The sequence below is a fragment of the Euleptes europaea genome, chromosome 6 (assembly GCF_029931775.1).
Source record: "Euleptes europaea isolate rEulEur1 chromosome 6, rEulEur1.hap1, whole genome shotgun sequence".
Classification (NCBI taxonomy): Eukaryota; Metazoa; Chordata; class Lepidosauria; order Squamata; family Sphaerodactylidae; genus Euleptes; species Euleptes europaea.
Window position 1 is genome coordinate 90,095,115 of NC_079317.1, and position 28,000 is coordinate 90,123,114.

The following is a 28,000-nucleotide window of genomic DNA, read 5'->3' on the forward strand; positions in this document are numbered from 1 at the left end:
AATGTGTAATCAACTGTCTTGTTGCAAAGACTGAACTTTGCTTAAAGTATTTTGGACACTATTCTCATCTCAAAGGTTGCATGTAGATTGTTTAGAAAAAACTGCTGAAATCCATCCGAGATAAAATTATTCAAAACAGTGGTATTGGCTTTGAGGTATGTGGAGAGCCACATTCCCAGTGACCATCTACTGAAAGATCCACATTACTACTGTATACCCTCTGCATTACCCCTCCAAACACACACAGGGACTAATGTAAGGTATAAGTATTGATATTAAATTATAACCGTTTAAATGACCAGAGTACCTCTGTGCATGTAGGGTTGTCTCTCCCCACATCTGTCAAAACTTGGAGTGAGGTGAAAGGCTTCCCCCTGTGTTTTCCCACTTTCCATGAGGCACAGGCAGACCATGTGACAGAGCGAGATTGCCAGGGTGCCAGAGGAGAGCTAGCTAGCTCTCAGCAGTGGGCAGTAAAACCACACTACTGCAGCCAGCTTGCTTTTTTTCTTGGGTATCTGCTGTAGTAGTAGTTTTCTCTCAGTGGCCAACTTGATTTATTCCTGGCAGCCTCCCAGGTACTGGAATGAGAGTGCAGAGGCTTTGAAGAAGGGATGGTGATGTTGGAGAGAACTGGCTCTTTGGTACAAAGCCAGCAGCTCAGTGAGGCTTGCAACATACCCAGTCTCCAGTACCTCTGGCAGCATCTGTTTCAAGGTGGGAACCACCTGCTACCTGCAATCCCTACTGGTTAATGGTCTTGCCCCTCTCTCTTGTAATGTGAGGTGGGTGCCACATTGGGGAATGATGCTCAAAAGAGCATAGATGGCATATCAAAGAGCCACTTATGCTCCCAGGCCACTGAGTATCGCTACTTCAAAGCCTTATTTTCAGATAACTATCTGCTAGTGTGACTAATGGACTAATGCGGTGTAGTGGTTAAGAGCGTTTGGAGCAGTGGACTCTGGAGAACCGGGTTTGATTCCCCACTTCTCCACATGAGCAGCAGATGCTAATCTGATGAACCGGGTTGGTTTCCCCACTACTCCACATGAAGCCAGCTGGGTGACCTTGGGCTAGTCACAGTTCTATTAAGAGTTCTCTCAGCCCCCACCTATCTCACAGGGTGTCTGTTGTGGGAAGGGAAGGTGATTGTAAGCTGGTTTGATTCTGCCTTAGAGAAAGTCGGCATATAAAAAACAATTCTTCTAATGCATATGCATCAAGCTGTTTGCATTTTTTCCTGATTTCTACATAATTTATGTATTTTATGCTCCATAACATGCTTCCATTGTTGCATAGTTTTCCCACCTGTCTGTTTATTTGTCAAAGTGAAAATTGAGGACTCTGACAATGCACGTTTAAGTAGATGTGCATAACCTGGACACTTATCTAATTTTTTACACTTTTAATGCTTGCTTTAGGCATAATTAGTCAGTGATCACTGTGGTTAAGCTGCATTATTGGTTGCAATGGTCATAACATATGTACTGTAAAGATGGCCAAAACATAGGTATTAAACAGTGGAAATGCCCTGACCTGGATGGCCCAGGCTAGCCTGATCTCGTCAGATCTCAGAAGCTAAGCAGGGTCAGGGAGACCACTAAGCAGGGAGACCACCAAGGAATACCAAACTTGCTGTACAAAGGAAAATTGCTCAGATCAGTCTTTCTGAAATGAATCTGTACCTACTCCTGTAATGCAGGAAGCTTGTATGGCTCACCATGGGTTAGATCTTATCACTTTATTTTATCTGTGCCCATATGTTCCTCTAACTCAAGCACCGTATTGGTGAAATACGTGGATACCAGTGAAACAAAATGGTACACTCCAACTTGCTCATTAATGTTCAGAAGGATTATTGTACTTGTGTATTAGGAAGTATGTGTTTAGTTCCCACAAAGTGTATATTCTTTTAGTGGATGTTCTGCAAAACATTTAAGAAATGTTATGTGCACTGATGTCTAATTCTGTGTACAATATGTACTACCGTATTTTTAGCTCCTTAGGATGCACCTTTCCATAAGACGCGCCTAGTTTTTAGAGGAGGAAAACAAGAAAAAATCTTGTTTTCCTCCTCTAAAAACTTGTCTCATGGAGTGAATGCCGGCTGGGCGCGTGCGCGTCCGGACGGCGCGAGCCGGCATTCCCCGCCCCGACAACCAGCTGGGAGGCGGGCGGGGCGCACAGAGCCGGCAGGGCGTGTGGGTGTCGGGACGGCACGATCCACATTTTCTGCCCCAACGGCCAGCTCTGTGCGGCCCCGCCCGCCTCCCAGCTGGCCGTCGGGGCGGGGAATGCTGGCTTGCGCCGTCCTGACGCACACACGCCCAGCTGGCATTCGCTCTATAAGACGCACTGACATTTCCCCTCACTTTTGAGGAGGAAAAAAGTGTGTCTTATGGAGCAAAAAATATGGTAATACTGTTGTTTTAAAGTTATTTTTGAGAACTCACCCTGTTAAGTAAAGAGACTACATTTCTCTAAGTTCCTTTAGAATTTTGGCATGCATTTAAAATTACTGCTCATCAGAACATATTTGTTGGAATTGTTATCCTACGTTACAAGGATGATAAATGAAACAAGCATTGTGAGTTACCATGCAATACAACTATTGTTTCTGTATTAATGAATAATGATAGACTAAAAGATTGAACCCTGAGTTCCATCTAAATTTCTTGCTTGCTAGTTTTGTAAGAGTGTGTTAGTTTTTTTTCCTGATGGTGATTTTAGGCAAAATGCCTTTTTAAAAAATTCTGGCCCATAAGGTACTTTGATGGTACAGTAAACTAAGTCTTGTGTGAGCTGTCATAGTTGCTGGAACCTGCCTGCTCTGGTAATAGCCAAAATATTCTTGTCTTCCTCATGCTTGACACCTAGGGTTACATATCATAAGATAGGGAGTAGGTATCCAGAATTGATTCAATTGTTCAAGGTGGGAACTGAGAAATTTCTATAGAAGATCTCCTGACGAAGCAAATTGCGAAACGCGTAGGGATCTAGAAGGGCTAAATAAACTCTCAGCCTTGCACCTTGTTCTTCTTTGTCTTCTCCTGCCCACTGGGGTTGCCTTTTTCTCCTGCCCAAAACAGTGATCCTATTTTAAGTATATTCTCATCACTTACGTCCTTATCCTGTGTGTGTGTGTAAAGTACCTTCAAGTCGCAGCCGACTTATGGCTACCCCTTTTGGGGTTTTCATTGCAAGAGACTAACAGAGGTGGTTTGCCGGTGCCTTCCTCTGCACAGCAACCCTGGTATTCCTTGGTGGTCTCCTATCCAAATACTAACCAGGGCTGACCCTGCTTAGCTTCTGAGATCTGATGAGATCAGGCTAGCCTGGGCTATCCAGGTCAGGGCCCTTATCCTGTAGCATTCAGTTATTACCCTGTTAGCTTTCATAGTTAGTCAGTAATGTGGGGCAAAAAATTTAAGACTATGATGACATCGTGACATGGGATAGATGATTCTGTTAGGTGCCATTTTTGATGGAAGCCCCATGAAGAGTCTTGACATGTAGTTTCAGACTGCTTGCTGCAGATATATTGTTTTTGGTTCTTTTATAAGGTTTTTTTCTGATTGTAACTTGGAAATATCTCAGTGTGTTTATGAAACTGTCAGCTAAACCCACTATTGCTGAACATTATTCTCAAAACAGAAATGTTTCCTCATTTTTTGTGTTCATTCGCTGGTCATGCTGTCAAAAATAGCAATCATTCTGCAGTTCTGTCCTCTTGGCAAACTGAAATCTTCTCGAACTTTAATTTTTTTTAAAGGCTATTATTTAAAAATTGGCTGCTATTTGTATAGCCTTATGTCTAACGTTGTGCAACCTTGCTATCTGATCAGTAAAAGAAATTTGTTTTTTAATAATATTGACTTTATTATTAGATCAACAAAAATATATCTTCGTTAACCACAGTTAATGTATCTTTAAAAATTGTAATGAGTAACTTGATGATATAGGCAGTATACCTATTCCTATACCTATTCGTGCGGGTATCACTGTTGAGTTCTTCTCTTTTGCTGATATCCTGGAACTCGGGGGGTCAGCTGATAGTTTCAGACATTTAAAAAAAACTAAACTATCATTTGCTTTATTTAACAGCAATTATTTCTAAAAAGTCTGTTGATGCAGGCAAAGTAACTGGCTGCTTCCACACACAGGAGCACAAAAAGGTGCTTCTCTCTGCTGTCCCTTCCCCATCTGTTTTTGTCACATCAGCATTGGATGTCATCACATTGTCTCCCTTTCTTCTCTCCAACTGAAACGTGGTATAAAGCTACACAGTGGCTTAGATCGGAAAGTGGAGAGGAACCTTTTAAATGGCAGAGAGGAGTAGAGTTCCACCTTGCCATTTTGAAGGAAGAGCTTAGCTCCCCCCCCCCCAATATTGGCTGCCTGCAATTCCTTGCTTGATTGGGTCAAAGGGGGAAGCCTCAGAAAAAAGCCTCTGGCTTTCTTATGTGTTCTCCTTACTTGTACATCGCAAAATAATTGTTTTCTTCCTAGTTTGGTGTTAGAGAGCCAGTGTGGCATAGTGGTTAAGACCTGCATACTGTAATCTGGAGAACCAGTTTTGATTCCCCACTACTCTACATGAAGCCTGCTGGGTGACATTGGGCCAGTCACAGTTCTCTCAGAACTCTCTCAGCCCACACGGAGGCCTGCAATGGCAAACCACTTCATCTCTTGCCGTGAAAACCCTACGGGGTCGTTATAAGTCAGCTGTGACTTGATGGTACTTTCCACCACCACAGTTTGATGTAACCATAGTAACTACTTCTGGTTAGGCAAACTATGGGGGTTACCGTATTATGTATTCCAGCAATGTATTAAGAGTTTGAAAATGTTATAAAAAATACTGTTCGCATTTTGTTTGGCCCCTTTAGCTGTGAAGACGTCTTCCAACCATTTATAAGCCGTGGTATCCAAAAACCCTTTTAAAGCGATGTTTTTTATAACATTTTCAAACTCTTAATACATCGCTGGGAATACATAATTACCCCTATGGCTTGTGCTTGCTTTACAGGCCAGGATTGCAAGTTGGGGGAAAGATCTGTAGTTTGTTCTCTTGGCCTGTAGGGCAAACATGAACTCAGAGGTTTGTCACAATCTAGTAACTGAGTTCATACTGGAGAGAGATTGCTCAAGGAAACCAACATGTTCACATTACACCAGGCCATGGCCTGTCAGAGCTAGGTCATTGACAGTGCAGTCCTCAGCCAGAATTGCACCCTTTTAAGCCCATTCAGCTTTGTATAAGATTGTACTGCAATTTCTTTATTACTGGTTCAGTTAAAGGTAAGTAATTATTCTTGCATTATTTTTTTCTGCAAAAATCCTAGTTGACTGCTTTCCCATGGAATATTTCAAACATATTCTATAACTCTAGTGTTAGTAGCTCCTATTTAGCTTGATTTGCTTTATATTCCAGAGATTTTGCTAAAGTTAGTACAGTTTTTATTTTTTGGGTTGAATTAATAGTGAAAGGGATCGAAAGAATGTTACCAGCATGCAGTTTCACCAGATAGTTATGTAATCGTAGATGATAAGTCAAGAATGTAAGAATATGAAATACAAGGAATAGATTGTAGGTAAAAAGGAAGGGGAGGTAATTTTTCATTAACTGCTTAGAACTGGAACATTCAGATAATATCTATGGGAAAAGGCTGTTAAAACCTCTTGCAAAGTTATTCAATAGTGGCTTCTGGTGCAAGTGGCTGTTAGTTGGAGAAATAATATGCAAGAGTTATTCTCCAATAATTATTTGGGTATCTTCTATCAGCATGCTTAAACTTTTTTTTCCTAATTATGGGCAATATTGTTTTACAGGTGGATAACCAGTCTTTCAGATGGCAGATAACAGGTAGGTTCTGTACAATCCATTTCTTGAAAGTTGTGTTTTTGCAAGAAGCAGTTACTTTTACAAAAAAAAACTGTTAGTGTATTTGTAGACCATGAACTGTGACTTGTCTCAGCTGAATTTCTGTTTATGTCTTCAGAGCAGTTTTGCTTTAGGACATGATCTCTTTTCCCCCCAGCTCAGAATATTTCTGTTCTGTTGACTGAATTTGCCACTTCTGAAGTGTTTGCATAAATAGTTGAGCATGTTCCAATGCAAAACTGTAGTGCATATTAAAGTGGCACTATACTTTAAACTTGCCTTGGGCATTCTTGCCAAGGAAGTTCGCTGTTACTGTTTTCAGTGTATTTAATCACATGAGGCATCTGTCTCTTCTCAGAGTTTTGAAATTGTTTAGTGAATTTCCCTGTGGAGTAATGATGTGTTGCTCTAAAACAGGCTGATTGTATCTTGTTGCTATACCACATTATGTGCTTGCAGGTAGCTTTAGGGTGTTGAACCATGCCTTTAACATGCTGATTAGTTATTGTTAACTTGGGCAGGTGTTTGCAAATAAGCTGATATGTTCAGTGCTTATATGCTTGGTCATAATTTTTCCAGTTTACATTGTGTTCCAGCTTGAAATTTTACATCTTTTATTGAATTAGAGCAAATGACTCCTGAGAGAGAGTAAATATCCTAAAAGAATAGTGACTGCTTGGAACAAGTTGAATTCAAAATGTAAAAATGCAACACTGTAGTTATGCACTGCTGTTAAATATTTAGCCCCTTTTCCCAGAAATGTTGCGTCTTTAGCTGGAGTGTATTGTACAGAATATATTGCAGAAAAGCATTAGAGAGGCAGACAGATGTGTATTTCTTACTCAATTTTAGTCAGGCTCACTATGCATTCTTGTTCCTGTCATGTTGTGCTGCAAAGTCCTCCTGTCTCTGTCACTTGCTCCATCCATTTCTCTCAATCACTGCTTAAAGAATAGAGTTTATTACAGTGGGGAATTGACAGTGCATGTTAATGTTTCATTTTCATCTGCTGGCATATTTGATCTCTACTGAAAAATTGCAGCAAATAATATTGCTGATTTGCAGAGTACTCTTGCTCTGGTGTGCTTGGAAACGCTAATATTCTTCTCCTGTTAAGTTTTTTTGTTGGAGATTAGGAATTGTGATGTTTGACAAGAAAAATTCCTTCAGCACGTAGTTTGAAAATTAATGTCATAGGAATCTTTTTGGTCAAGGAACACAGTGTAGTGGAACTGATGCTACCTTTATCTCTTTTTTTATGCACAGTGTTGGAGCAAGTAACTTTAAAAGTCAAATCCCCCTCCCTCAACACACACACACAAGAGGTCATCTGGGTGCCATTGGAGAGCCAGCGTGGTGTAGTGGTTAAGAGCGGTGGTTTGGAGTGGTGGAGTCCGATCTGGAGAACCGGGTTTGATTCCCCACTCCTCCACATGAGTGGCGGAGGCTAATCTGGTGAACTGGATTTGTTTCCCCACCCCTATACATGAAGCCAGCTGGGCAAGTCACACTCTCTCAGCCCCACCGACCTCACAGGGTGTCTGTTGTAGGGAGGGGAAGGGAAGGTGATTGTAAGCTGGTTTGGTTCTTTCTTAAGTGGCAGAGAAAGTCGACATATAAAAACCAACTGTTCTTCTTCTTCATTCTAGCAACAAGAGTTTCAGATTAGCAGCAAAATGTGTAAACCTAAATTTATTGTTAATTTTAAAATGTCACATTTATATTTACAAAAGCTTACTTGAGTTCACTAACAACATGCAGCAGTGTACATTGAATATATAATGTTATTGCAGTAAAGCAGAAGATGCTGCCTCAGATTCTGTGGAAGCTGCTAAAGGTACAGGAGACAAAAAAGGTAATTTATTTAAAATATCCTGTCTGTAGATAAAGAATTAATGTAAGTTAGGGCTGCCAGAGATTATCATTGTGTTTTTTTTAAACTATGAAGCAGTGAGAAATTATGTAGCTACTTTGCTCTTTGTACTTTTTTTGCATTTGGGCCCTTTGTGCATTTCTTTGCAGTAGGATAAAATTAAATTTCTCTTTGCTATAATGAAGAGGGAAGAGAGGGGTCAGTAAAGAGGGCTATACGTAGAACATATTGGTCAGAGAGGTGCTATGAATTTTGTTTCTGATTGCATGAAGACTTACTGAATTTTAAGATTTTGAAATAATATGTTAAGAGCCGTTTAGTTTCCTCCATGTATTGCATATGAGCTTCAAGCAGACATGCTTGTAATTTTCAGTGTCTGATTCAGCATACGTATCATATTTGTGCAAAATTGTAAAACAAATCCATGTAATACCTTTTATGAAGGGCATCCAAATTATTAAATGGCTTCTGTTGTTGGATTTTGCTGTGACCAATGCAGCAGATATTTGTATGTTTGGACAAGTATTCAGGGCTTCTTATGAGTTGGGGTATATGTTAGTCCTGGCCATGAGATCTGCTTTGATTATGTGTTTCTGGTACACAGACTCAGCTTAAAAATCTAATGCAGCTTTGATGACTCAGTAGTTTTTGATCATGGATATTTGTACCTTTGAAAACAAGCTACTCTTCAAGTTATCCTTCATAGATATACCAGTTAGAACCAGTGTATGTTGCTTTGGGAGCTCTGTACTGCAGGAATTATAGCCAAAATTATAGCCAGAATAAATGACTGTTAATGGTATAAAATTCAGGATTGTTTTGAACTATTACAGAAAAACTAGCAGACCAGGTGATGCAGAATCCACAAGTCTTGGCAGCTTTGCAGGAACGACTTGACAATGCACCTCACACTCCTTCCAGCTACATTGAAACGTAAGTTTGAGAAGCCCGGCTTGCCACAGGTGTATGTAATCAAGAGCCTTACAAAGGAACTCAGCACTAGCGAGTGAATCTTTTGATTTGAGAGAAACTCCATGTGAAGTTGAGGAGAGCCCCTTTCATCAGGCTTGAGAAGGGTGAGGCTCTCTCTGAGCATCAGAGATGCTTGGAAGACAACCTCGCTGCTTTCTGGGTGCCCAGAAACCCAATAAAATATGATAGACGAGAACCCACCCCATGTTAGGGAGGGTGGGTGAGAAGCAGAGTTTCCTGTGGGTGCTTTTGGAGATTTGTGAAAAGGTGGGGCGGGAACCACAAAGTGGCTGCCAAGGGGAGGGCAGTGACAAAATGTTGCAAGATTCCAAGTCAGACATCCTCCTGTAAAAGGGGGTGGCTCTCTCCAAATGGGTGCTCTCAGCAGATCCATAGGTGATGCTTCCTGAAGTCTTCTGAAGCAGCCCCTGCTCCAAATGAAGTGGAGAAAAGGCAGAATTGGCTGTTTGCTTTGGGGTAGAGGATGCGTTGGTGAAAAAGCAAGTGGGCAGCATAGCACCCACACGCATCACGCTGGGGATCGCTCAAGTGCAAAATCTGTGGTCTCTAGCCAAATTATAACCATAGAGAAACCATACCAAATTTAGTAAGCGATCAAAAGCTATTAGTTTTTTGGTACTGGTTAACAAGCTGTGCGTTGCTGTCTTGCGTTGAATATTTTCCATACAATTGCCCAGTTAGAAGAATGCCTTTACATGTCCTTTGCAGCAAGAACTTAAAACAAGATGGAAGGAAGGATGGAATGGAAAGGGGGGAACAATCGATGCTACTGCTACGTAAATATAAACAATTTTTCAAATTTCTAGCTTACCAAAAGCAGTAAAACGAAGAATTGATGCCTTGAAACAGCTACAGGTGAAATGTGCCCACATAGAAGCTAAATTTTATGAAGAAGTGCATGATTTAGAGAGAAAATACGCAGCCCTTTACCAGCCTCTCTTTGATAAGGTAAGGGTGTGTGTATGTGTACATTTTTCTATAAACCTCTGAGCTAATACTAGTGAAAAGAGTGCCTTATTTTCCATTGAGCTCAGTTCAAAAATCATTAACAAACCTGGTTTATTTCCAAGTTTATCTGCTCTGTCCTCTCAGAGATCTCCCAGTTAGTTGTGGTAATGTCATGTGGCTGCCTTGGTCAATGGAGGTTTGTTTCTCTCCCCCCCCACCCAAAAAAAAAACAGGGTTCCTTTTTTAACTGACCAATAGTATACTGAGAGGAACTGGGCAGAATTAAGGGGTTGTTTTCCTCAACTGTATCATTCGTATAGGCTTGTTTCTGTGGGTGCAAGGATTTCTACTCTTGGAATATGACTTTCTCACCTCCCTACTTCTGCAGCAATCCAAAATGCCCCCTGAAATCCTGTTTGTGAGGGGTAGGGACCCTTAGGACCAGGATGGCGGGGGCAGAGAGATTTTGAGCGTGGGAGGGGGATCATACTTCATGGGCAGAAATCCTTGAGCCTGCCATATTTAGCTCAGTAGCGTGCAGCTCTCTCACAATTGTAAAATTATGTCCAAGCAAGTTTAGGGGGTTTCAAGGCCAGTCCACCAATGAAAAATAAGAAAAGCAGGCAAAGCAGTACCCATATGTCTGAATAGCAAGTCTGCAGAACTGAAATAAATGTTCCTGCTGTTGGTAGTACTGAACAAGTTTTCTGGTTTAGTATTTTGTATAACTTTGCTATAGTTTTCCTGTTTAAGACTTAACAGGATAATCAAATAAAGAATAAACTCGACATATGTTTAGATTATGTATAATGGTATTAATTCATGACAGTTCTTATTCATGCTTAAACTGTTAACCAGTTATACAGCAGTGTCCTGTGATGGCTTTAATTTACACTTTTTCAGAGAGAATGGTTGAGTGAGGCTCAGCACTTCGCGGTACAGTTTTTAAAAGGGGGGGGGTTACAGGAAAAATGTTCTGCTAAGCCACCTGTGAGATTCTTGAGCCTTGGGAGCCTTGGTGACACTATTTATCCAACATGTCAAGTCAAGTCAGTTCTTTTGTCAAATATTGACATGAGAAATGAATTTTGGGATGTTGATTATGTTGCCGGTAAATACATTCTTGTTACTGTGTCTGAATAAATAGCTGATGTAATTGCTTAACCCTCTTGAACACACCTTGAGGCTCGTGCCCAGTTTCATGCAGCCCTGTACATTCCCATCAGGAGTAACTGTATGTTCTCTAATGTTCTACAATTTGTATACCATTTCCACAGAGAAGGGATTTTATCATCGGTGCTACTGAACCTACAGATGCAGAGGCAGAATGGCACAGTGAAAATGAAGAAGAGGAGAAACTAGCTGTAAGTACGAATAATTTGAAGGCTCTTAAAAAGAATTACTACTGTGACAACCTAAGTGATTGCTTAAGTTTCTTATAAACTTGTATAAAAATGATAATAAAGTGATTTGAATAAAGCAATACATCCCTAGACAAAGCATGGTAGAGCTTATGTCAGATGCCTCAAATAGTTTGTGCATGTTCCCTTTCAGAATAAACATAGTTATTTTCTGATGCTTCAGAAGCTTGCTTAATGAAACCGGATGTTTTCTATGTAGCTTTGTTCCAGTCATGTAATCTAGTTGGTAAATCGTCATTATTTGCACTGTTCGTAACCTGTTGGCAGCTTTTCCTGCAAATGGGTTCCATTCCGGTGCTACAGCAACACCCAAAATAAGAAAAAGCTGGCTATTTTTGCCTGTGTCATCTCTGTTTTGGGGAACAATGGTTGATTGTTTTTAAAAGAAACGAAATAATGGAGAGACCAATTACATGTGTAACGCATTATTTTAACCCACTTTTGCAATGGCATAGGTTTGAATCCACAGAGAATTTCTCTGGCTTGAAGGGATTTCTCATCCATCTCTAGAGCGCAACTTACCTGCCTCCCCAGCTTCTGCAATAGCAAAAAATACTCCCTGAAATACTGCTGCTCCGGAGAAGGGGACTTCACTGGGAGGGGGTTGTTAGAGGTTTGTAGTAGGAATCAGAAAATTACCCCCCTTTCTGTTTGCAGAAATCATCTGTGGGATTCAAGCCATGTTCTTTGTACTTTTGTGGCAAATACTCAGAATGTTGCATTTTATCTCTTGTTAACTTGTTGCTTGTGCCCTGATTTAACTGTTCATAAATACTATTGCCAGATCTGTTTTCACACTTCTGCTTTGGCATAAACACAGTGCTAACTCTTTGTTTAATGTTGCAGTCCATTGTTTAGAGAGTATGTGTAGGTCTTTGGTATCTTGAGATAACAGAATTCTTGGGAACAGCTGAGGGATGGACTTGGAATGCGTCTGCTGAAATAATCTTGCTTTCCCAACACTGGGCTTGATCCAAACCCCTGCAAACAAACCAAGTTGTAGAAGTAATTTTTACAGCACACCCCTTCTTCCAGCAGCCCCCTTGAAAAGGGGAAGTTGGCTGAAATATGCTCTCCGCTAGCTTTTGTTCCATTGTAGGACCTTGCTCCACTTGTGTAGTGGTGGTGGGATTTTAGTTTATGGCTCAAATTGGTCTCCTGCCAAGCGTTCTCAAAACTGAAGGATATCCTCTGCTTGACCAGATACCATTGTGGAACTGGTTCCTTCTACAGGGTCATTTGGTCCTTATTCTCCATGGCAACAGAAGAGCTGACAGCATGGGAGCAGAACACCTCTAAGCAGTCACTGACCATTTACTGAGAGCCAGGAGCTCATTACACTGAGCGCATAGCCACGACTTCTGCCTGATAGGCAAATAGCTGTGTATGATTCTGTGCAATACACTGGGAAGCTCCCATTCCCCTCCTGGCTTTCTACCTTCATAACAAGTGTTGTCTTTTAAAGGTTTTTAGCTCAAAGCTAAGGTGTTGGATCCTGTGAGCCACAAGTAGAAGGCACTTGTGGCTGCAGATCTTTCCTGCCTCTTGGAACATCTGAAAAGCTAGTGCTCAGAATCATGGGAATCCCATGGACAAAATGTCACACGATTCCCCCTTTTCAGAGTACTCCCATGCTTGTGACATCACCCCACTTCCTCCTTTCACTGAGTGCACCTTATACATCAGAAACTCCAGTGGTGGAAGAACGATGGCAATGATCCATAGCCATAATTTCCTCACTTTTGCTGATGGGGTTCCCTTGATTCACAGCATCTGCGTTTTGGAGGTTTCTGGAGATTGCTGGGGGAAGGAAGAGAGGGAAAAAGTGTGCTGTTGCAATTTATAGGATTCAACCCATGATATTTGCTTGAAATTATGTAATGGATAAAAGGGTCTGATATTCTGATTTTTCTTGCCTTCTAAACTCACACAGGTGCCAAACTTACTTGCTTCTGATCATTTCCAGATGCTTTGTCACTGGATCACTCTCTTGTTCATAGAAGGGTCCCCCTTTCAATCCATGGCATCTCCTGTTGTAAGAGTAAAAAAGAAGTGCTGATAAAGATGTCTTTGAGATCCTGGAAAGCTGCTGCCAGTCTGAGTAGCCGTGCTAAATGGACTAACTGATTTGAGTATCTCGTTTAGCTGCTCTGGGGGATTATTGCTGACTCCCCAGATGAACAGCAGTAGCACCATTAATTTAAATATTAATATTTAAAAATTCCTACCCCCTGATCTTTTCCCCCGTTTCCAGCCACATCCTTTCTTTTACTCTGTTCCATTATGAGGTACCATTTGAGAGGATAGTGTATCAGTGACATCGGAGAAATAATTGCATTGTGTTTAGTAATCAGTTGATGCTTTCTGTTCAGAATAAGTATAGAAGCATTACTGCTGCAAATGTGACAACTGTTCAGTGTTAATCAAATAAGGTTTTTATTCTGCACAAGAATGTTTTTGAAAAGTTTTTGACCTAAAATTTTATGTCTTGTTTCTAGGGAGACCTGAAAAATAAAGTAGTAATAGAAGAAAAAGAAGCAGGTGCAGCAGAAGAGACAAATCCCAAAGGAATCCCAGATTTTTGGTTCACAATATTTAGAAATGTAGATATGCTGAGTGAATTAGTACAGGTAATGCACTGAAAGGTTGTTGTGTTGGGCTAATATACATAGGCTATGCCATTTCAATTTGAATATCAAAGTGCTGTCTGAGAATAAGAGTAACTATGTTGTAGTAATTCCTTACCTGGAAATAAGTATAGTTTATGCATCTATCTAATCAGATATTATGATTTTTGTATGAGTTGTCCTCAGTTTGCTTGTGAGTTACACAATTTACAGTTTTGCTTATGCTGCTTTGTTCTGCTATATCATTTCTTACTTGACTTTCCTCCTCCTTGTCACTTTCTATTGATCCAACATTGGGTGCTCTTTTCTTGAATCACTAAAAGGCAGATACTCTTATGAAAGTATGTATAGAGCTACAGGGTGGACAAGGGCTCTGTCTGTCTAAACCTGCTGGTTCTCCTGCTTCCACTGGAGAATATCCAACTTTGCAATATCTTGTCTACCTGGTTTTAGGATGGAAAGTTTGCTTTTTGCAAGTCAGGTGAAAGAAACAAGGAAGACAATCTTTTTTTTCTTTAATCAGGATTGAGCCTTTTCTTACCCACAGTTCTAGAGTGTCAATGACTGTAAGCTGACCTCCTAGAAGAAATCATAGTAGGAATAAGTAATACTTTTGGCATTAGTCTTGGCAACTAAATCCTAGGTACCATAGTCACCCTAAGTCTTTCAGATTCCATTCTCGCTCTGAGAGAGAGGGGCATCTTCAGCTTGGGTTATTTACCAATCCATATCTGGGAGGCAGGAACTAAAAAATATCAAGACTTCCTGTCTCCCGGGGGGGGGGGGGAGAATGACCCCTCCCTTCTCAGAGAGTCAGTTTAGTTTCCTGCCTTGTTGGGGAGCAGTTTCTTTCAGTGCTCTGCTAATCCGACTGTAGGAAATTAGTTTGTTCTTTGTTTGTCTTGTTTTCTCGTTGTGCTATACCTCTGACTACTTTGTCCTCCTCTCTGTACTTGTCCTCCCTGCTCCTAGCGTCAGTCAGGCTCTCCTCGCCGCAGGCTTAGGCCAGGCTATAGCCACTGTAGTTTCCTGCCTAAAAAACATGGCGGCCGCGGCTTGTAATGACGAGTACATCTCACCTCAGGATTTAGATCCTAGCCTCTTACTTGCCGCTAATAGCAGTTCTACGGGCCAGCAGATCCAAAAGGAGCCTCAGCCTAGCACCAAACGCAAAACTAACTCTGGTAACTCGGGGAAGGACTCCAAGAAGAAAAGAAGGGAGAGGACAAGAAAAGCGGCGCGGCTCCTAGCCGATCGCAACAACGCATCAGCGCGGCTCCTAGCCATTTAACAGCGCTCCAGGCTACTTCCTCCGCCCAGTCGGAGCAGCCTGCCAATGGCAAAAACACAGCGGTGCAGCTCCTAGCCATTTAACAGCGCCCCGGGCCACTTCCGCCGCCCCCGCAGAGACTTCCACCCTGGCTTCCCTCACAGCTCCGATCGGGGATGCTGCTAAAACCGGCAATGAGGCACCAGAGGGTAACGTACAACCCCGCGCGTCTGAGATTCGGGGGGAGGGAGGTCTGGCAGCTTTAAGGAATGAACTCGATCTAGTAAGGGCTGCAGGCTTTACAGTTCTCCCCACCCGCCTCCATTCAGGGCGACCCGAACAGCAGTCAAACCCCTGGCAGCCACACTCCCTGACAGGATCCGCCCAGAGAGGCTCATTTAGACCCCAGTGTGGGTCAGAGTACGGGGAAAACTCCTTGGCTGACTAAGGCAGCTAGGAAGGCACCTGCACCAGGACCTTCTAATGTTACCATGTCCCCTGACTCGTCTGACGCAGAAGAGGAAAACAGAGAAGCAGGGAGAGTTTCCCTCCGACGAAGAGCCACCCTCCCGTGGAGGAAAAATAGATGAGGCTCTTCCTCCAGGAGGAATACCAGAATTTATTATCCAAGACGCTAGCAGCCTTGGATCTTTCAGAAGACACTGACGCTAAGTCTAAGGAAAAATTAAGGGGCTCTAAGGAGTTTTTTCACAGACACAACGTCCCTGATAGGACTGTTCCTATGCCTGACAATTTCACTTCACTCATTAAAGATGAATGGGGAAAAAAACCTATGGCTGTAAAACATTTCCTGCTGTTGCTAGGAAGTTTTATTCCCTGGCCAAGTCCTCTTCTCAACTCCTCCAACTTCCTCTGGGAGAAGCCCCTGTCATTGCACCCCACTCCTATGATCTGGTGGTGTGGGTTCTCTGAAGGATCTTTTAGATCAGGGGTGTCCAAACTTTTTTCAAAGAGAGCCAGATTTGATGAAGTGAACATGCGTGAGGGCCGACCATTTTGCCTGACATTCTTAATTAAATTAATTAAATGCAAATTAACTATTTTATGCAAAGGGGCTGCATCTCCCCCCCACCCCAGCCTTCTGCAGAGAGGAAGGAGGAGAGCCAGACGGAGCAGCCCCCCCCCACTCCCAGGCTTTTCGGTGTTTGTGTGTGTGTGGGGGGGGTGTCTTTCCTCTCCCGGATTGGGGCCGGCCTCTGACCTCCCTTGCATTTCCCTTCCCCCCCCCGCCACCTTTCCCACCCTCGAGTCCCCCCAACCCATCCTCAGGATCCCCCTTGACCCACTCGGGAGGAGCTGCTGCTGCTTTTCCATGCTTCAGAACAACAAAGGCCGTGTCCCCACTCACGGGCTCTGGGTAGGAAGGAAGTGGCCTCTCTAGGGTTTCAGACTCGCTAGCCTTCATTCCGGGGGGTGGGGCTGAGACAGCCAATCAAGGCAAACCTCCACCCAAGCGTCGCCCCCTCGGTCGGGGATGCAAAGCACAGGCGCAGCCCCCACGCGCCCCCTTTTCTCTCTCTGCAAAACAGGCTGGGGGGCCGTATTAAACCAGCCCAGGGGCCGCAATTGGCCCCCGGGCCGGACTTTGGACATGACTGTTTTAGATTGTTATAAGCACCTCTCGCTCTTCTTCTACTGCCTGTTGCCAGGCAAGAAACACCCACCCTGTAATAAGCACCTCCCTCTAGAGGGCAGTGTTTCCAGGCTAGTGTTGCATAACTTTGCAAGTGAAACAAAGCAATACACTTTTCAACATAAATACAATTTTTAAAAGGCTTACATTCTCCCCCAAGCCAAACATTTGACATCCTGGCAAATTTCTGCAATACCTCCATTTTATACCCATTGTGGTGCTTGTGGAACTTGCACTCTTCCCCTTCTAAATGTGCAGAGGTTGCCCAAAAGATTCACTAACCTATGAGCTATATGAATGGGCTGCTCACTTGCTACACCTGGAGCTGTATAAGTCAGACGTTGCACAGGTTTAATCTCCCTGTCTCTTCTGTTAAGATTGGATGCCTCAGTTCGGCTAGGTAGTGGCTTGTTTACCTCAGGAGGGTGAACTACAGAGGGGTCCTGTTCATCAACTAAAGCAACATCTTCAGTATCTGCCTGGGTTTCCATAGAAGGACTCTGTCCCTCCCCAGGACTATTAGGTGCATGAGACAAAATATCTGATGATGGAGATGGAGGCGACAGGTTTTCTGGCTCAAAAGCTAATGGTGCGAAAGGGGTCTGCTTCTGGGTTTCAGGGTGCTAGAAATCTGATTGGTTTCTCTTAGGCTCTCATTGATCTGTGAGGAATTTCCTTCATTTTCATGAGATTCACCACTACTAGCCATTGAACATTCCTCTTGCAGTCTGGGCATTTCATTTCAATATGCCCAATTATCATCCTCATCCTCTGAATCACTGTCTGAGCCAGTTATTTCAAGCTGTCCGGAAGGGTTGTTCCGTGTTGGAATTCGTTGCTTAACATTGTGGTTCACATGAGATGCTACTGTGGGTTGCATCACAACTAATTCACCAATGGGTAACAGAAGATTTCTATGTACGGTCTTTATTGGGCCCCGGCCTATTTCAGGTTTGATTTTATATACTGGCATATCCCCCATTTTTTCCACCGCATAGTAAGGCATGGCTTTCCATCGGTGTCCTATTTTGCATTTCCCTGCAACACCTACATTCCGCAACAAAACTCTTCTCCTGGCTGAGGTTCCAGGGAACGCACTCTGCCATCATAGCGAACTTTATGCCTGTCAGTATTCTTTCTAGCCGCTGCTGTAGCAATACGGTAGGCTTCCTGCAGTCTCTCACGCAGCTTAGTGGCATACTGATGGTAATTCTGCTGAAATCCCTCTGCTGAAACGCCAAAACATAAATCTATTGGTAGGTGCGGCTCACGCCCGAACATCAAAGAATATGGAGTAGCTCCAGTGGCACATTGATTATCATTCCGGGTAGCATTATATTCAGGCACCAGATATGCAACGTGTTGACTCCAGTGTGTTTTCTGCTCTGGCCGAAGTGTCCCCAGCATATTCAGAAGTGCCCTATTAAAACGCTCTGGCTGTGGGTCTCCTTGTGGATGTTAAGGTGTAGTTCTGGATTTCTTGTTGCCAGCTACTGCAAGGACCTCCTTTAACAGGTTACTCTCAAGTCCCTCCTTGGTCAGTATGTATTCTTGCTAGCAACCCGAAAACGGAAAAGTATTTCTCCCATAAAACTCTAGCAACAGTACTGGCTTTTTGGTCCTTAGTGGGATATGCCTGAGCATATCAAGTAAAATGATCACAACAAGTACATTTCCTATATGTTTTCCGATCTACTTCAAGTGAGAGGAAGTCCATGCACACAGTCCTAAAGGTTTGCTGGTGGAAATTGTTTCTAAATATGCAGACCTAGTAAGTAAAGTCTTTCTCTGAACACACCATGCGCATGTCTCACATTTCTTGTGTACATCTTCTACCTTACGGGGCCAATAAAATCTACTTCTAACAATGTCCAAAGTACGTTCTGATCCCAGATGCCCAAAATCATCATGTAAGGCCCTCATAGCAACAGTCCGATATTTCTGAGGGAGGATCAGCTGTTTTCTTGCTCGGATAATGGCCCCATTGAGATTCGGTGTAACGGACCATTGATTAGTTTAAGTCTCGCAATAATAACTTGGCTTCAGGGGTTGATAGTGAACTTGCAGTTGGAGGTTGGTTATTTCGTTTTGCAACCAGAAAATTACATATATCTTTATCCTTTATAATTTACACCACCTTGGCGCCTCCCAGATCGACACGATCTGCTCCTCCAGGGTCTGATATGCCACCCGGATCCGGCCTGGTACAAGTTGGCCATCTGACCATTGAGAGGGGAAGGCTTCTAGAACGCGGCTACGAACCAGAGGGCATTGAAACGATCCTTGCCTTGCGTCGTCCTTCCACTCTTCATATCTATAACACAACCTGGAAGGCCTTCGCCCGATGGTGCCTCGGCAAACACCTGAACCCATTTAAACCCAAGGCGGCCAACCTTCTCTCCTTCCTTTAGGACGGCCATAAAATGGGTCTTAAGTGTTCCACTAGGAACAGGCAACTGGCCACGATTGCCACTCTAGTCCCCCGCATAGCAGGCTATCCGTTAACCTATTAGGATATCGGACTCCCTCTTCATCACGCTGACAGCCCCAATAAAGGGAAGGCCATGTCTACAGCTGCTATTAGTTGCAACATTAAGAGCTGTATAGCCCAAGCATACAAATCCAGTGGCCTACCCAGGGGATCACGGCTCATTCAGTCAGAAGTGCAGCCACCTCTGAGGCCCTATACCATCAGGCCTCAGTAGAGGAGATATGTAGGGCGGCCACCTGGTCCTCTATCTCCACCTTCGTTCGCCGTTATAAACTTGATCTTATTTCCTTTGCGGATGCTGCCTTTGGCTCTTGTACGTCCCAAGCTGTGGATGCCCCTCTCTCTCAGAGCGAAAATGAGCCTTGATTTACTTACTGTGAAGGCTCCTTCTGCTCTGAAGAGACGAGGGGCATCTTCCCCTCCCGGCTTACTTGCAGCAAAAATATGCAAAAGAGTAGCCAGTGGTGGGTAAAAATATTTATAGTTACTGTCCAATATCAGTTTATTGTCCTAGAACCAAAGACTCCCCTCCGGGGGGGGGGATGCCTTTCTGGTCCACTTACCTGTTACCTTTCCTTTTCCTTTCCTTTCCTTTTATCTCTTAGAAGCTCCTTGATCAATTGATCTTGAGCAGCATATATCTAGTGTTGGAGGGATATAAGGACTGAAACAAATCTTGCCACTAACAATGTAGCCTTGGGGTCCCTGTCGCTTAGTAAAAAAGGCATTATGTCAGTCACAGAGGCATTGGATTTGTATATTAAAAGGGGGGAAATATAGTGCGATCGAAGTTCCTCGTAAAAGCGGCATTCCAAAAGGGCATGGGCTAATGTATCAATAGAGCCAGAAGAGCAAGGGCAGATCCTGTCTGAGTATGGTATATTCAGAATTCTGCCCTGCATTACCATGGAAGGATTAGCATTCAATCTAGCCAAGCAAAAAGCTCTACAGAGACGAGGAGTTGTCAGATAATATGTATAGGCAGGCAGACCACGTGGAGGGGGTATTCCGAAGAACTGGGATGAACAGACGCGACGAGCACGAAAAGTAGTGCTGTTATAATCAAGCTCTTTAATGCGCTTTTTAATTTTGGCAAAAGCTTCAGTTTTCCCAAGATCTGATAACATATCCTGCGAGAAGCCCAGCAATGCCAGTTTCTCATCTAAGATTTTTTGCCATGAGGATTTGAAAGGGTCATGCTTCAGAGAAGCAAAAATTCTTTCCAAAAATTCTTTCCAAAAATTCCTACTGTTCTCCAGTTCTCGCAGAGCCAACTCCGTTCATTTAGTTACGCACCAGTTCTAACCTGTATTTAAAAAAAAAGAAAAGAGTTTTTTCAGGTTAATTGTTATGGTGTACTGGTAAATCTTCCTGTCTAGTTCTATTTGTTTCAGCTTGAAAATTACTGACTCTCTGAGAAGGGAGGGGTCATTTCCCCCCGGGAGACAGGAAGTCTTGATATTTTTTAGTTCCTGCCTCCCAGATATGGATTGGTAAATAACCCAAACTGAAGATGCCCCTCGTCACTTCAGAGCAGAAGGGGCCTTCACGGTAAGTAAATCAAGGCTCATTTTCAAATCTCAGTTGCTGGATCAGATAGTAGAGTGAATCTTGTGGAGCATGACCTTGCCTCCCCTTACTGCTGCTACCCATTGATCCCCAAACTGGGGGTCAAGGGGCCCTCAGTAAAAGTGCAGGGAGGGGCAGTGGAGTAGTCTGCAGTGGGAGAGGGGAATTGCTAATGGAAACGTCATTCCACCAGTGTAATTGTTAACGTGGGCAGAACAGCATCTTGGAATCGAATCTGCTAAATTGGATGTAAAATGGAGATGACTTGTGGGTACTGTAACTGTGACTCACCCATTTCCAGTTGCTTTTATGACTGAAATACGCTGTGGCTGTTGACTCTTCCCAGGATGGAATTATGGAAACCTTTATGACTCATAGAGTTGTGTTGAGTACTTCTCTGAGTATGCTTATCTTGCCTTTGATGCTTAAGGCTTCTACAACAACCATATTAATCTAATTCCAAAGAAGTAGCTGTGTTGGTCTGTTACAGCCAGAGCAATGATGTTTTGTGGTGTCTTAAGTCCTAACATTTTATGGTATCATAAGCTTTTGTGGGTAAGTTGGTAGCATAACACTTCATGTATCTAATGCAGCAAGCTCTCAGTGTAACAAAAATAACACAAAAAGACAGAGAAAGCCAACAGTCACTTTCTGTAGTTGAGCTCAAGTTTGATGGTGTCAAATCTCATATGAATTTCAACTTGTCAATCAGCACCACAATCTGGGTTTGGTTAGTAAGGTAGTCATACGCAAGGCTTTGTCATTTTTGTGCAGTAGTAAATAATCATTTCTACCTCAAATAGGGCCTGTCCTCTTGACTTCCCTGACCCGGAACATTGAGCACTCTTAAAATTTATTTCCATAAGATGAGACTTTGTCGTTACACTTTTTCCCCTTTACTATAACACATGCAAAGTCTGTTACCATATATGGAATGAGAAATGCCTGATGTTCAAGCTGGTTTCAGAATAGGAAGAGGCACTAGAGATCATATTGCAAATATACGCTGGCTACTGGAGCATACGTGAGAATCAGCTTGTGTTTCATAGATTACAGCAAAGCTTTTGACTGTGTGGATCACGAAAAGCTATGGCTCGTTTTAAAGGAAATGGGTGTGCCTCTACATCTGATCGTTTTGATGCGCAACCTGTACTCTGGACAAGAGGCCACAGTTAGAACAGAATATGGAGAAACGGAATGGTTTCCAATTGGCAAAGGTTTCAGACAAGGATGTATTTTATCTCCGTCTCTTCAATCTATATGCAGAACATATAATTAGGAAAGCTGGATTAGATTTAGATGAAGGTGGAGTGAAAATTGGAGGGAGGAACATTAATAATTTGAGATATGCCGTTGACACTACATTATTGGCAGAAAATAGTGAAGATTTGAAACAACTACTGCTGAAAGTTAAAAGAGAAAGTGCCAAAGTAGGACTACAACTGAACATCAAGAAAACAAAAGTAATGACTACAGGAGAATTACACAACTTTAAGGTTGACAATGAAGACATTGAAATTGTTCAAGACTTTCTATTCCTTGGCTCCACCATCAACCAAAAGGGAGACTGTAGCCAAGAAATCAGAAGGAGATTGAGACTAGGAAGGGCAGCCATGAAGGAGCTAGAAAAGATTTTGAAGTGTAAGGATGTGTCACTGGCCACCAAGACTAGATTAATTCATGGCATCGTATTCCCTATTACTATGTATGGGTGTGAAAGCTGGACTGTGAAAAAAGCTGATAGGAAGAAAATAGATTCCTTTGAAATGTGGTGTTGGAGGAGAGTGTTACGGATTCCGTGGACTGCCAAAAAAACAAATCAGTGGGTTATAGATTAAATCAAGCCTGAACTGACCCTAGAAGCTAAAATGACTGAACTGAGGCTATCGTATTTTGGTCACATCATGAGACAACAAGAGTCACTGGAAAAGACAGTCATGCCAGGAAAAGTTGAGGGCAGCAGGAAAAGAGGAAGACCCAACAAGAGATGGACTGACTCAATAAAGGAAGCCACAGCCCTCAATTTGCAAGATCTGAGCAAGGCTAACAAAGATAGGACATTTTGGAGGACTTTCATTCATAGGGTCACCATGAGTCGGAAGCGACTTGACGGCACTTAACACACACACATAACACATGGGGCTAAGGAAGATGAGAAAAGATGAGAAGATGATTTTCCTAACTCATTAATACAAGGTGTTTCTAAAAGAGGTCTACAAAGCCTTGGGCAAGCCACACAACTCGCCAGGGACTGTTGCTTCCAGAGCAATTAGCTGCAGAACGATGAATAAGGAAGTATACTCAGCAGCCACCTTGGTCACCCCTCTCACTGTGTTGCAGAATATTGTTTGTTTTGCCTGACACAATATTTGGTCGGTTTCTTGAGGAGCTGCTGAAGCACTAAGTTCCAGCAACACTGTTGCTGCCTGAATGTGCAAGGTCCCCACCTACAAGGGACTGTTACAACCCATGGTTTTGAACTGTACGAAGTCTGCAAGCAGAAAGAACTCAGTTTGGCTCACCTAAATTCTGTTTGCATGCAGAGCAGTAGTTCACCATGTGTGTGGATCCATTGCTTTGGGTTGTTCTAGTTTTAGTACTAGTAATTTAGTTAAGGTTAGAAATATTGCTATATCAGTAATTGCTGGCTATAGGGAAAAGTGGGAGGTGCTTAGTTGTCCAAATCCTAGTTGAATTGTTCTTCAAAGAATCTGCCTCCTAGTGGTTGGAGAAGAGCACACCCAGTATTCACTAAATAACTAGGAGAAGAATTCCTGGGTAAGGTATGCTGTCTATCTCTCCCTGCCTGCCCCCATCCCCATGTTGGCGCTGCTATTTCTCCAGTTGCTCTATAAAGATAAAGGTCCCCTGTGCAAGCACCGGGTCATTCCTGACCTGTGGGGTGATGTCACATCCCGACGTTTACTAGGCAGACTTTGTTTACTGGGTGGTTTTCCAGTGCCTTCCCCAGTCTTTTTCCCTTCACCCCCAGCAAGCTGGGTACTCATTTTACCGACCTTGGAAGGATGGAAGGCTGAGTCAATTTCTAGCCGACTACCTGAAACCAACTTCCGTCGGGATCGAACTCAGGTTGTGAGCAGAGCTTGGACTGCAGTACTTCAGTTTATCACTCTGCGCCACAGGGCTCTTAGTTGCTCTATAGCAATTTCTTAACACTATCTCTCTCCCTCACCCCCCCAATACTTTATTTAGCTTCTTTTCTGTTGGACTTGTTGCTTCATCTTCAGTTTCTGATTTTCTTGTCCCACCCTCATTGTCCTTCTGCATCTTGAATGGCTGAGACCTGGCAGGGATGATGCATATTATATACTTCAGCGGGGTATAGAATAGCAGGAATTCTGATACAAATAAATTTCATTATACCAGTTCTAAGAATAGCTGTACACTTGTTATGACAGTGATTATAAAAACCAAAGCTTTCCGTTTCTGAAACAGATGCATTTTGGTCAGAATATTATTCTCAGGAGGTGTTGAGGTTAAAGTAACATGACTTGAAAACAGATGGCATACATTTAAACTTGTTCGCGGTTCTGATGAAAGAAATGGCTTATCGGTTTCCCCATTTATGTTTAGGAATATGATGAGCCAATTTTGAAGCATCTGCAGGATATTAAAGTGAAATTTTCTGAGCCAGGGCAGCCTATGGTGAGTACAATTTACATAAGGTTACAGACATGGTGGACATCAGTGGCTTCTCTCTTAGTGTTCAGTAGTACAGCCACAGTAATTGTGCCGCCTACTGACTTAACAAAGTAAACGTGTGATTCTTGCAATCTGGTTCTTGCATTTTAACTGGGGAACTTTTAACTCACTTTAAAATGTGTCCTTTCCTAAAATGTGCCTTTCCTAGCTCCTCATTTGCTGTGTTAGTGACTTTAAAGTGTGTAGTGTTTGGGGTTTTCATTTAGTTGTAATTGGTAGTGTCTTAATAGCTACTTGTAAGGTGCCAAGAGAAAAGGAGGGTATAAATATTTAACATAATAAATAGAACCTGCAGTAAATTGATCTAAAGTGGTGTCAGGTATTCTCTGGGATATATTTCTGTGGGACAGTATGCAAATGAAAGTGTGGTAGAATCATTTCAGAATAAGGGAAGCTATTCAGTAATCTCCCGTTGTTTTTAGTGGACAGGCCTTAGTCTAAAAAATCCAATGTTGTATTGGCTTCGTGTATGGGTCTGGCACACATCTCGGAGGAAATTATGCCGTTTTATCATTGGAGAGGGAATCCCACATTATATGTCTAATTCATGTATGTTTGGATATTTCTGTTAGATTTGATTTTCCTTTGTGATTCTTAAAACTCTTATACAGAAGTGTGAAAAAACCTTGTGTATATGCATTAGCCCAAGCAAAATTCCAATGCATTTTAGGGTAGTAAAATGCCACCAAATAACTATTTGTGGTGGCGGAAGAAAGCACTCATCTTTTTTCTCATATAATTGTGTGTGTTGGCAGAAGACAAAACTTGTTCCTTTTCATTTATCAGTGTATATTAAAAGCATCCCTTAAGTCTGCTCTGGAAACTTCCAGCTGATCCAGAATGCAGTGGCATGGGTCCTTACAGGGACCCCTTGGAAGGCACACATCCAACCAGTGTTTTGCCAGCTGCACTGGCTCTGGATTGAGTACTGGATCAGATGTAAGGTTTTGGTTTTAACCTTTAGAGCCCTAAATGGTCTGGGACCTTTGTACCTGTGGGACCGCCTCTCCCAATACACCCCCCCCCAAAGAGTACTTCGCTCTGCTGGAGAGAATCTACTGGTGATCCTGGCTTGAAAAGTGTTTGGCTGACCTTTTTCAGCCCTGGCCCTGCCTAGTGGAATGTTATGCCTAGTAGGATCAGGGCCCTGTGGGACCTTAAAGAGTTCCACTGGGCCTGGAAGACCGAGTGGTCCACCAGGCATATGGTTTAGGGCAGCAATGGTTTTCCATTCTGCTGGCCTCCCTCTCCCTTCCCTTCTTTTTTGATTAAGGGTTACTTTGTTGGCTGAGATCTCCCCTGGATGGCTGCCTAGACATTGCATTACTGCTGATAGTCCGGTGCCTGTTGTAATTGATGTTTTAATTGTTGCAAATTAATTTTAAATTGCATTTAATTATGTTTTTATCATGATATTTTTGTTGTGAGCCGCCCGGAACCTGACCTAATCAGGAATGGGCAGCATACAAGTCCAATAAATAAATAAATGTGCCATCAAGTCACTTCTGACTTATGGCAACCCTATGAATTAATGACCTCCGAAACCTCCTATCCAAGTCCGTGGCCTTCACATATCATTATTCACTTACTAATGTTTTTGGTATTTGAAGAGTTAATTTTACATCCGAAGCATGTATCTGTCTTTGGTAAGATAAATGTTCTTCAAGGAAGCCCATTGTTTGCAAAAGACAACTGTAACACTTCACTGCTTCCCTGGATCAGCTGTCCTCTGCAAAAACAGGACTTCTTATCTTTGTGGGGTGGGGTCTTTGAAAAATGCAACCCAAAGTCAAAATCAGTAGCTTTGTTGGGTGGTCTCATGCTGTCCGTGCTATTCTGTTTGCACAAAACTACGTGAATATGTTTTGGGGACATTGTTTACTAATGTGCGGTGACAATACTTTGAGCTATTTCTTTATGCATTTTGCCAAAATAAAGAGCAACTGGGATGACTTTTTATCCCATCATTGTTCTTAAGGAAGCCACCTTACTCAGCCCCCTGCTAATAAGTAACTTTTTATGGGTTTGTGCTTTGCTTTAAACTAGTTTTTTTTAAAAGAGGGTGAACAGGATTTCCTCTTCAGTGATAATTTACTGGAGTATTATAAACAGAAATCTGCCTGAATGAGGATGACCAGAATCACTGTATGGTTTAAACTTTATTTGGAATATCTGAGCAGTTTATAGTTAGGATTCTCACAAATTTTATTAGTTCTCTATCAGATTATCTGACAAACATACTTCGGTTATGAACTGGCTTATGGAGCTTGCTTGTATTGCATATCTAATGCAGTGGAGCCCTGCTTCAGATTATTGGTAACACGGTAAAGTTCTAAATCTCTCCTAGATATCTGAGCTGTAAATAGGCTTAAGATAGGCTTACACTAGCAGTTTTGCAATACATTAGCCTTGTAATCCATTGCTTGCCTTGAGCAAATAGGTTTTACTCCCCCTTCCTGGATGGGTACCTGGCTCACATGGGAGCTTTTGCTCTCCTTTGTAGAGGCTTGAAGGGTTAACTGAGCTGTGAAGGAGCATCATGGCAGCCGTGTAAATGGGGTATGTGCTGGGAATCATCTGACACCAACATGCCTCATTAATCTGCTTTTCCTGTTTCGTTCTGCAGCTTCTGCTGATCAAGTCACTTATATATGTCCATTACAAAGTACATAGATATGAGAGTTATATTGGAGTCTACAAAATAGGAGAGGTTTAACACTTCTTACGTAATGGATAATGTGTTCATGACCAATGAAGTGTAATGATTCCTCATCAGTCCTCCTTAAGTGAGGTGCCCATAGCTCTTGTAAAATAGTGAGACAAGCCAGGCATTTAAGTGAAAACTAATTGGTGGGTAGAAATAGGGGACAAGTTATGGTGGGCAAAAGTACTTTGTAGGGTTAGAAGTTAAACTTGGAAGAGAGGGTTTAAGAATGAGTGTGAGTGTGTGGCATGCAGTTAAAGCATATATTGACAACTGGTGATTGATAGGTAGAGTCTGGTCTGTAAAAATCTGCCAGCTGGCCCCAGGCAGGATTGAGAAATAGCAGAAGATGCATTTAAACATTATTCCATTTCCCTTCTCATGCAAATTTGTTTCTGCAGAGATATGCTGCTACTGCTGCCCCCATAAATGTGGCAGTCTGCATGCATGTTTATAAGGGGGGATGATATGTAACTTGGGCAGCTGATACCCTGTTTACCCAGTGTTTTGGGGTGGATTGATATGGCCAACCCAGTTGTGGATAGAGGGCAATAAGCATTAGCTGTTGAGTTCCACTCTTGCTTCACATGTGATGCCATTGCTACAAAAAAGGCACTTAGGAAGGAATGTAATGTAATCTCCATATCAAAACAAACAGTTTTTTTTGTGAGTATGCATTGTAAAATACTAATGTGTTCTTTCCACATGACATCATTTGCATGTAGTATGGGTGTTTTCCTGCATTCCAGTGGTGTGACTCATAAAATTAGTTTAAGATTCAACTGTATGGTCATTGATGACATAATTAGAGAAGCAAATGTAAACAGCGCTTGAATAAAC

General features: G+C 42.5%; 1 protein-coding gene and 1 non-coding gene across 3 annotated transcripts in view; both read left to right on the top strand.

Annotated features, from left to right (window-relative positions):
• The first annotated feature begins 5,826 nt into the window (after positions 1–5,826).
• The window catches only part of NAP1L4 (nucleosome assembly protein 1 like 4), a 43,383-nt gene continuing 21,209 nt past the window's right edge, over positions 5,827–28,000 (top strand). Inside the window, exons 1-7 of one of the 2 annotated variants that reach the window (XM_056850726.1) lie at positions 5,827–5,869; positions 7,681–7,742; positions 8,594–8,693; positions 9,560–9,701; positions 10,979–11,065; positions 13,621–13,752; positions 24,328–24,399. In XM_056850726.1, the coding sequence (XP_056706704.1) occupies positions 5,856–5,869; positions 7,681–7,742; positions 8,594–8,693; positions 9,560–9,701; positions 10,979–11,065; positions 13,621–13,752; positions 24,328–24,399 (609 nt within the window). In that variant the 5' untranslated portion in view covers positions 5,827–5,855. The remainder of the gene's footprint in view (positions 5,870–7,680; positions 7,743–8,593; positions 8,694–9,559; positions 9,702–10,978; positions 11,066–13,620; positions 13,753–24,327; positions 24,400–28,000) is intronic. The other variant, XM_056850727.1, reaches the window with a different exon arrangement.
• On the top strand, positions 11,364–11,490 carry LOC130479849 (small nucleolar RNA SNORA54). Its single transcript, XR_008933396.1, has one exon. It is a non-coding gene; the product is annotated as a small nucleolar RNA SNORA54 (small nucleolar RNA).